Source organism: Pundamilia nyererei, unplaced genomic scaffold, assembly GCF_000239375.1.
Source record: "Pundamilia nyererei isolate P.nyererei 1_Seehausen unplaced genomic scaffold, PunNye1.0 scaffold00436, whole genome shotgun sequence".
Classification (NCBI taxonomy): Eukaryota; Metazoa; Chordata; class Actinopteri; order Cichliformes; family Cichlidae; genus Pundamilia; species Pundamilia nyererei.
In genome coordinates, this window is record NW_005187837.1 from 130,055 (window position 1) to 139,899 (window position 9,845).

The 9,845-nt window shown below is 43.8% G+C and overlaps 1 protein-coding gene across 4 annotated transcripts in view; it reads left to right on the top strand.

The window, feature by feature from the left end:
• Positions 1 to 9,845, top strand: part of bcar3 (BCAR3 adaptor protein, NSP family member) — an 80,464-nt gene that overhangs the window by 63,650 nt on the left and 6,969 nt on the right. For all 4 annotated transcript variants that reach the window (XM_005753529.1, XM_005753531.1, XM_005753532.1 and 1 more), the window contains 8 exons: positions 3,059 to 3,187; positions 4,793 to 4,918; positions 5,015 to 5,131; positions 5,376 to 5,608; positions 6,283 to 6,383; positions 7,121 to 7,255; positions 8,730 to 8,954; positions 9,100 to 9,722. In XM_005753529.1, coding sequence (XP_005753586.1) covers positions 3,059 to 3,187; positions 4,793 to 4,918; positions 5,015 to 5,131; positions 5,376 to 5,608; positions 6,283 to 6,383; positions 7,121 to 7,255; positions 8,730 to 8,954; positions 9,100 to 9,722 — 1,689 coding nt within the window. The remainder of the gene's footprint in view (positions 1 to 3,058; positions 3,188 to 4,792; positions 4,919 to 5,014; positions 5,132 to 5,375; positions 5,609 to 6,282; positions 6,384 to 7,120; positions 7,256 to 8,729; positions 8,955 to 9,099; positions 9,723 to 9,845) is intronic.

The window sequence follows — 9,845 nt, forward strand, 5'->3', positions numbered from 1 at the left end:
GGAACTGTTTTTGAGTCTGTGGGTTTTTGTGTTGATGCACCTGTAGCGCTTCTCTGAGGGAAGCAGGCTGAACATGTTGAAACCAGGGTGGGAGCTGTCCTTGATGATGTTTGCTGCTCTGCTGAGACAGCGGGAGGAATAAATGTCCATCAGGGAGGGGAGAGGGCAGCCGATCATCTTCTGTGCTGTCTTGACCACACTCTGAAGCCTCACTCTATCCGCCTTGGTGCAGCTGCAGTACCATACCGTGATGCAGTAGGTTAGCAGGCTCTCAATGGACGAGCGGTATAAGGTCAGCAGCAGGTTGGAGTTCAGCTTGTACTTCCTGAGGACTCTCAGGGAGTGCAGCCACTGTTGGGCCTTCTTGATGACCGCTGAGATGTTGTCTGTCCAGGAGATGTCAGCAGAGATGAGGACACCAAGGAACCGGAAGGTGTGGACCCTCTCCACACATCCACACACTCCCCGTTGATGTAAACGGGGGCCAAGTCGGTGCTGTGTCTCCTGAAGTCAACAATGAGCTCTTTGGTTTTCTTAGTGTTCAGTGCCAGGTTGTTTTCTGAACACCAGGCTGCCAACTTCAGGACTTCCTCTCTGTACTCTGCCTCGTCTCCCTTTGAGATGAGTCCGACTACCGTGGTGTCATCAGCAAACTTGATGATGAGATTGTTGTTGTGGGTCGAACTGCAGTCGTGGGTGTAGAGAGAATACAGGAGGGGGCTCAGCACACAGCCCTGTGGGGAGCTGGTGCTCAGTGTGCGAGTGGAGGAGAGATGAGGGCCAAGTCTTACAGTCTGGGGCCGGTTTGTGAGAAAGTCCTTTATCCAGGCACATGTGAGAGGAGGGAGGCCAAGAGTGACCAGTTTGGTGATGAGGATGTCCGGGATGATTGTATTAAAGGCTGAGCTGTAGTCCACGAAGAGCATCCGGACGTAGCTCTGCCGCTGCTCTAGGTGACTCAGCACAGCGTGGAGGGCTGTGGCGATGGCGTCTTCTGTGGATCTGAAAGCAAACTGGTGGGGGTCGAATTCTGGGGGGAGGTAATCCTTGATGTGCTGAAGGACTAGTCTCTCAAAGCATTTCATGATTCCCGGTGTGAGGGCCACAGGGCGGTAATCATTCAGGCTGGAGATGGGAGACGTCTTTGGCACTGGGATGATTGTGGCTGATTTTAGACAGGATGGGATGGCTGCCTGATCCAGTGAGAGGTTGAAGAGTCTGGTGAAGATGAGGGTGAGCTGGTGGGCACATGCTCTTAGTACCTTGCCAGGTACTCCGTCTGGACCGGCCACAAGTAGTACTTTACTTGCGGCCGTACAAGTAGCACCGCAAGTCATGTACTTTCAGTATCTGAAAGTACATGACTTTCAGATACTGTTCATGCTGTAGGGAATTTTTAGGCTTTACACTTTTTTATGTTCCATTTTTCCTAACATTTTTTTTTTCATGGACATGCTGCACAACATGCCAAGACATTCCATGTTTTCAGCGTATAACCCTTTGGGAATCACCTGTTGGTATGAAAATACAATTTTAATACTAACCTGTGTTAGAAGCAGTTTGACAAACATACAACCAGCATAAAACCAGTGTTATGTCTACACAGCCAGTGTTGTTTAGACACAACACTGGTTTGTCCATACAGTTAGGTGTTTTATGCTCAAATGATGCAGGTCAGTGAGGTCAGTGACGGATACAAGGACTAGAGCAGCGGTCCCCAACCCCCGGGCCTGGGACCAGTACCGGTCCGTGAGTCGTTTGGTACCGGGCCGCGAGAGTTGAGGCTCAGGTGTGAAATGTATAGTTTTCAGGGTTTTTATCGGTTTTCAGCTTTATTTTGTTATCGTTTTTATCGTTAACTCTGTTTTCCTTGGTCGTTTCACGTGTGTTATGAATAAATCTTCTTTTTTTTCGGTACCGGTACTAGTTTTATTTTGTTGTATTTATCCGCGACACCTTAAAGGCTGGTCCGTGAAAATATTGTCGGGCATAAACCGGTCGGTGGTGCAAAAAAGGTTGGAGACCACTGGACTAGAGTGCAAATGAGTGAAAAAGCAGCCAATGTCCAAAGAACCATTTGGAAATCCCTTCAGAACGTCTGGAGGAATATTGCTCTGGACCATTTGAAAAAAATTATAATAAAGTCCTGCTGCTTGGATAAATAAATAGCTCAAGACATTTGTACTGACATTTAAATGATTGAAATGCAAAAGTATAGAATAAACTGACTGAGTGTAGCAGTAATGGGTTAAAAAGAAAAAAGGTTTAGTTTAGATAAGTTTATGCGTCACTCAGAGGTGTGTGTGTCTGTGGGTGCGTGTGCGTGTGCGTGTGCGTACTTGTCTACGTTAGGTGAAGGTGTGCATAGAGGCCGGTCTGGGTAGCTGGGCGGTGTCAGGATGATGACATTTCTTTGAATGACTCTGGACGAAGGCAAGAAAGGAAGTGATAAAGGAGAAAATCACAGAGGAGGCAGACGCAGACAGAGGCTGTGTGCGGGCTTGTTGTTTGAGCAAACAGAAGAGACTTAACTATAGTGTGCGTGAGTTTTAATGTGTCTGCTATGAAGTTTGTTATTGAAGATCAGAGAAAGGTGGCAGGATGGAGAGACCAAGCAGCTGTCATGTAAGTGTGTGTGTGTGTGGTGTTTGGGGTGTGTGTGTTGTGGTTCAGGTGGTTGTGTTGACTCGACATCCCGTCAGGGTTAACAGAGCTGTCTGTCCTTTACTTTCCATTTAGGCAACCTTTTTGGGCTTTGCTGGGATTAAAGTGGCTGATCAATAGTTTCAGTAATCTCACTGGAATTAGATTACAGTCCTGGTTTCTACCTATCCCGGCTCTGCGGTGTTTTATTTGGTGTTGTTTTACTGTAGAACAGCAGAGGCGACTTTAAACAAATCAGTCAAAAGTTTCCTATTTGTTCCTGCTTCCTTTTTTACTTCGTTAAAATGAATAAATTAATTAAATATGTGGATGTTGAATTTCTGTCATCTGTCTTTGGGTTTCTCAGCTATGCAGGATAAAGTTACAAAATCAGCTTTTTCTGCTTTTATTCCAGTTCTCCAGAGATCAGTTCATCCTGGACTGTCCTTCAGAGAAACTTCGCAAGGAGCTCGAGGAAGAACTGAAGATGGACTGCGAGGAGCCGAGAAGTCACGCGTGGTACCACGGATCGATTCCCAGACAGGTAACACTGCTCGCACACAAATCTGAGTCACAAGTCCCTCCTTTTAAAAGCCAGGTTAGAAACTTGTTGAACCAGATTAGCTATTATTAGTCTTCCATGCTACACACATGGTGCTTACAGGAAGACTGTTGCGTAAAGAGTGGCCCCTGCAGCAGCGCTGACAGAAAGAAAGGCTTCATTCTGTATGGTGTGTTTATGTGTGTTGTGTGTGCGCGCATATGTGAGAGAGAGATCTTGTGTGTTCCCCTGAAAACCAGCACTGAGATGTAATCTTTTTTAATAAGCTGCTTCCCTTGGCTAAACTAAACCACCGTTCTAACTTAAACAAACATTTGCTTAATTAAAGTCTGAAACTGTGGATGACAGAGAGTGTATGTGTTCGAGAAGAGCGAGCGAGAACCAATAAATGTAACAAGGCAGGGAAATAAAGAGCACTGCATGTGTAAACGGTCAAAGAAATATCCTTTTTTAAAAATCATATAATAAATGAAAGTCAAATTTATTTTTAAAGTGCATTTAACAGTGCTTTATAATACTTTATAACACATCCAACAGTTGACACTGGCCAAGGTGCTCTTTAAAAGACAGAATGGATAAAAATAAGTAAAATACATGCTAGTAGGTGGTAAATATAAACAGTCATGGCTTACATAGGCACATATAATGACCATAAGAATCAAAAGCCAATGAATAAATATATGTGTTCAGTCTAGTTTTATCAGTCATTTGAAGGAAATGCTGTTCCACAGTTCAGGGGCAAAAACAGAGAGTAGACTGAGCTGGAAGGAGCTAAAACAGGTGAAATACGATCTCTTTTTTTCTTCTTCTTCTTCTTCGGGTGCCTGTGAGGAGCCTACAACTGACTGAGACCCGTGTAAAGTGATTTGCAGTAGTCCAGGAGGAGGAGATGAGGTCATGAATGACAATCTTGAAATCTCTTATGGAAAGAAAAGGCTTAATTTTCTTTCCATAAGAGAAGGCTAATTTTTAACCACCGAGTTACTTTGATAATAGGTCTCATTTTTTCTGTGGTAAATGATAAACAGGGATCAATCTTGTCAAAAATGTTGTCATTTGACTGGTGCATTGATAGATGCACAAAAACACTGAAAAGTTTTCTGGATTAAAGCTTTATTATTTTGATTTCCCATATAAAGGTTTTAGCGTGAAATGAATGTGATTCTACATGAAACTGTCCCTTAAGCGTCTAGGTCACTAACTGGATAAATTGGAATGGTCCTCGTGTCTTACATAACCATCACTAAGCTCGCAAAGCTGGTACTAGCCTACCATTAAACGTTTGTATTGTAAACAATCACTGTGGGCCACTGTAGGTGTTCGTGTGTGTGTGGGCCGGTTATTATGGGCTCCTAAATCTGTTTGAACAGTCACGTGATGCAGGCTGGGCTTTCTCAGGGGCCAACATCATCTATGAATTTTCAGGTTAGGATACGTCTTAAGGTTAAGGTAAGGGTAACGGTTAGGCAAGTAGTTGTTATCGTTAACGGTAAGTCACCAGGAAGTGAGTGAGACAACGTAAAGTCCTCTAATGTCATGGCTGCGTAAAGTTGAGTGTGCCCGTGTGTCACTTATTTCTTTTTGCAGGTTGCAGAAAACCTGGTGCAGCGAGATGGAGACTTCCTGATCCGTGATTCGCTGTCTTTACCAGGAAGTTACGTTCTCACATGCCAATGGCGAAACACTGCTCAGCACTTTAAAATTAACAAGAAGGTAAATATGAGCTTCCAGCTACACTGAGGTGAATATTTGACTAGAGTATATAAAAGGTACAATAGCTAGGTCTGTTATTTTGCCTGTCGCCTTCAGGTCGTGATGCTGAATGAAGCTTACTCCAGAGTTGAGTACCGCCTAGACAGAGAAGGGTTCGACAGCATCCCTGCACTCATCAGATACTATGTTGGCAACAGAAAACCTGTCTCACAGGTGGGTTTAGTCACTATTTTTCTTTTAATTAATCTTGCTTCAAAGTTTATTTTATACTGTTATTGTTCTGGTTGGTGGTTTTCCTCATTATAGCACATAAAAGAAAAACTTTTGGTAGTTAATAGTAAGTTGTGTTTAAGTGCTAAGAGTTTCAAGCTTGTGAGATAAATATAGTCGCAGATAAATAAAATATGTTGAGGTTTCTTTAGGTCACCTTATCTGTTCTTCCGCCCACACATTGAAGGTGGTAGGGGCCATCATCTTCCAGCCAATCAACCGGGGGCTGCCGCTGCGCTGCTTAGAGGAAAAGCACGGACTGTCGAGCAGTCACCGGGAGAGGCTGATGTCGCAGGAGAGGCGGAACCAGAAACGCCTCAGCCTCAATATTACCAACGGACACACATACGACAACACACAGGCCATGCACGACAGCACACACTGCCAGGACAATGGCATTGCCCGAGGCAGCCAGCTCAGGTTTGCACTCTACAAACACACGCAAACACACTAATTAACACCTGAACACTGTAATTCCTCGCTGGCTCTCATAACGTGGTTGTTGTTCCACTGAGCATGTGAGATTTCTTGGATTTGATTAATATAAGCCTATTACTGCAAGTGGATAGTGGGCTACAGACCAAATACCAATCTGTCTGCTGTGTTTGAATAGTAGAGACCCACCTTTGCACAGTCTCCACCTCCACACATCGTTCTGCTTTTAAGGTTTTACTCTTTGCGCTGAGCTGTTTACATTCAATCGTTCTGACTGAAGTTCGCACATACACATGTCCCATACACATCATACGTCCTCTGTAAATGAAGAGCTGTTGTCTGTGTGCAATTTCAATGCACGCAGACATTAAACAGGGTTCTGTATCTATCTGAGAGAGGTCAGACCAGCTGTGAGGGGATAATAAATACAGAGCTGAGAGTAAAACAGAACACAGAGATGAACAAGAGGATATATGGACAGAGAAAAGGCTTTTTAAAAAGTCAAAGAAGGGATGAAAGGATTAGTGTTTATAACGTGATTTACTTTTTTTTGAATACTAATGGTACCTTTTTATTATTATATTGGAAATATTTGTAAGAGGTTTATCCGATGCCCATGTGTGAGTGGGATGTTTTTATCGCCCTTCCTCCTCCTTCAGGTTGAAGGATCGCTGCGGCAGCCAACCAGCAAGTCTCAATCAAGTCCAGGAGCGGCGACACCCACTCAAGGCGCACCAATCAGAAAGCTTCCTTCCTCTTGGTAAGTAAAAGCTAGGAGGTTCTGAAAAGCTGTGTGCCCTTTGAGGAGAGGCTGAAAGTTTTAGTTGTTCCTTTTATTATAATTACACATCTGTATAATAAACACTCAGAGAGAGCTGAGCGTAAAAGCTGAGCGTAAAAGCGAAGCTGTCGATTTACCACTCGACCCAAACTCCTCAGCTCTGGTAGAGACCGAAAGAATGAGGTCATGGACACGAGCAGCAGAAATGAACTTTCTCCAAAGGGCAGCCGTGCTCTCTGTAAATCAGAGGTCAGCAACCTGCAGCTCACGAGCCACGGATTAGGATTACATCTCTCCAATTAACTCTAAAAAGTTTAATACATAAACTATATGTACTAATTTATGCTCTTCCAATTACATCTGTTATACACTCGCATCCACAGTCACACATGTGTGCCGGTTGTTTTGGGGTTTTTTTCTCATCTCTATGAGATGAATAGATCTTAGTGGCTTGAAGTATTTTGAATCCTTTATTTTTCTCTGTATCTGTTGTATGTAATTTTTACAAACTGATCTAATGTATATGAGACCTCAAAAACAAAAGTGGGAATTCTAATCAGCTCAGTGCCTTTTTTACAAAATTATTTCCTTTCCTCCCCACCTCCACCTCATCTTTTCCTTTTTTTTTTGTAACCTTTTTTTTTATTTCTATTTACCCACCGTCTCATTATCTTCTCTTTCATCTCTTTAACTCTGTAATTTTGTTCCGTCTTCAGGATCCAAACCACAGCCCCTGCAGACACCTGACTCGCTCCTTCCCAGCCCAAACTCCAAGTCGCCGGTGTTTCGGACAGGCAGCGAGCCACTGCTGAGCCCCTCTTTCCCACGGAAATCAGCAGAGCCTCTAGCAGGTATACAAATATTTTGGTGGAGAAGAACCAGCAGTATACAGATGAGTTTCTTCAGCGATCATTGCGTTTATACAGACGAATCCCTGAAGACTTTTACGTATACTGGTTCATATAATAGAAAATGGTAAATGGCGTGTATTTGTACAGTGCTTTACTAGTCCCTAAGGACCCCAAAGCCCTTTACACATTCAGTCATCCACCCATTCACACACACATTCACACACTGGTGATGGCAAGCTACATTGTAGCCACAGCCACCCTGGGGCGCACTGACAGAGGCGAGGCTGCCGGACACTGGTGCCACCGGGCCCTCTGACCACCACCAGCCAAGGACACAACGACCGAGACTGTCGAAGCCGGGGCTCGAACCGGCAACCTTCCGATTACAAGACGAACTGACAATTCTTGAGCCACGATCGCCCCTAATAGAGTCTATTAAGCCTAACAATTGCAAGACATGTGATACAAATAGGTGTTTGGCTTTATTTGTAGTATTACTATCCTCTTTATCAGTATTAACTTTTAATGTTAACTGTAAAATAGATTAAAATAGATTTGCTTGGTCATAGTGCATAAAATGTACAGTATAGAGCAGCACTCATGCTAGACACAGAGCTACAAACAGAACAATCGAGAAAAAACTGCAATTAACAAAAGCAGCCTGAGCGCCCACAGCTCTGCCAAGACTAAAAGTTCCCTATACAGGTTGTATAAATCAAGTCCCAAAGGACAAGGATGGCCTGATCCAGGGATTGAGTTTGATATTTTGTTGAGAACATCATGATGATGTCTCCAATTTTTGTTTTGGTATGAATTTATAAAGATTAGATGCAAGATGACAAGTTTGCCCTGCGTCATAATGACGGTTTATGGACAAATCCAAAATGTACTGACTTCTAAATGTTGGTACTTTTCACCTCTTTCTTTATTTTTAATCCTGCAAACAAAACCACTTTATCACTTTGATGGAGGAAAAAATGACAAGAATAGCAATCGAGGATGAAATAAAGTAGCCTTGGTCCAGGCATCTGAACGGTATAGAAATAATGAAGCTAAACAAAGTGGCAGTTTGGACTGATTATCAGGCTAAAAATAACTGTGTGGTGCTTGCTAAGAGCCAATAAAAGCCCACGTGGGGGTTTTAAAATTAATCAGCCGTTGTGCCTTCCTAAGTATGTGGGTGTAATATAATACACTCTCCCGGGCTGCTCCTGCCATTGCTTGAATGTTAGACAATGAATTTTCCTCCTGTTCTGCTGGGGCTCTCTGCTCTAATTCACAATCTGATAATATAGCTGAAATCTGAGTGTGATGCATGCTTTTCATTGTATTTGAATTTAAATAATAATATCTTAAACATGTTAAAAAGTCAGAGGGGTTGTAATATTAGATACTTAAAAACGTTCCAAGTCTTTATATGTTTAAAAGCCAAAACAGCTTTTGTGTAACTTTTACGGCACTCGTGTTCCTCCAGGCCAAGCGATCCGGGGCTCTGACAGCCAGCTGTGTCCTAAACCGCCTCCCAAACCCAGCAAGGTTCCTCTGGCTAGGCTGGCTCACTCCTCTTGTCCTCAGGCTAGAGTTCCCTCCTCCAGCTCCTCAAACCTCACAGACACCTCCTGTGTCTCTCCCAGACTGGCTGCACCTCCACAGGAGCCCAGACGTGTAGAAACCCCTGATTCTTCCTGGGCGGGTGGAGGTATCCTTTTATTTTATATATCTTTTTTAAATATATTTATGCAAAGTTATTTGATTATTATTGGATGGTAAACATCTGTTTACATCAATATTGACTTTTATTTTCAAATGCAACATTATAGATGGATGTGTTTGTTATTCCACAGCCACTGCAGGCCCTCCTGTTCCTCCAGTGAAGCCCCTGAAATTGCAACATCTACGGCTGCCTGCAGACTCCTGCTGCTCCTCTGGGTCTCTAGTTTCACCTGCTGATGCTGCTAAGTGTCCCGATTCAGAGACAATAACAGGACAGGGTGAAAGACTGCAGCCCAGCCCTGCAGACCTGAGGTCCTGCAGCCCTCTGGAGTGGGAATCGTCAAACTCTGCTAACCCCATCACAGAGCACAGCCGTGAAGCTCAGCTAACACTCTGCAGCTATGTGGAGAGACTGAAGAGAGAAGGGGAGATGGGGAAGGAGGAGGAGGAGGTGTCAGGAGACAGAAGCTCCTACCATCATGCTATCGCAGCCTTGGAAAACACCAGTGAAGAAGAGGATGAAGATGCAGGGAAAGACGAGGAGAAAGATAAGAGGAGGAAAAAAGAGAGGAGTAGTTTTCAGCGGCCTGTCATAGAGACGGAGTCCATGTTCAGGCCAGCAGAGTTCGACTCGCGACTTCTGCCTCTAGAAAACAAACCACTGGAGATGGCGGTTCTGAAGAGAGCAAAGGAGCTGGTGCTCAGCCACAATCACCACAGCCTAGCCAGACACCTGCTGATGGCTGACTGCCAGGTATACATACACTGTCTCTAAACCTAAATATAACAACCGTAATTTATTTTTCACATGGTTATATCCTCCTCTGCAAAGTCATTAGCTTTCGTCTTCCTGATTTTTTTTCTTTTTATAGACTGA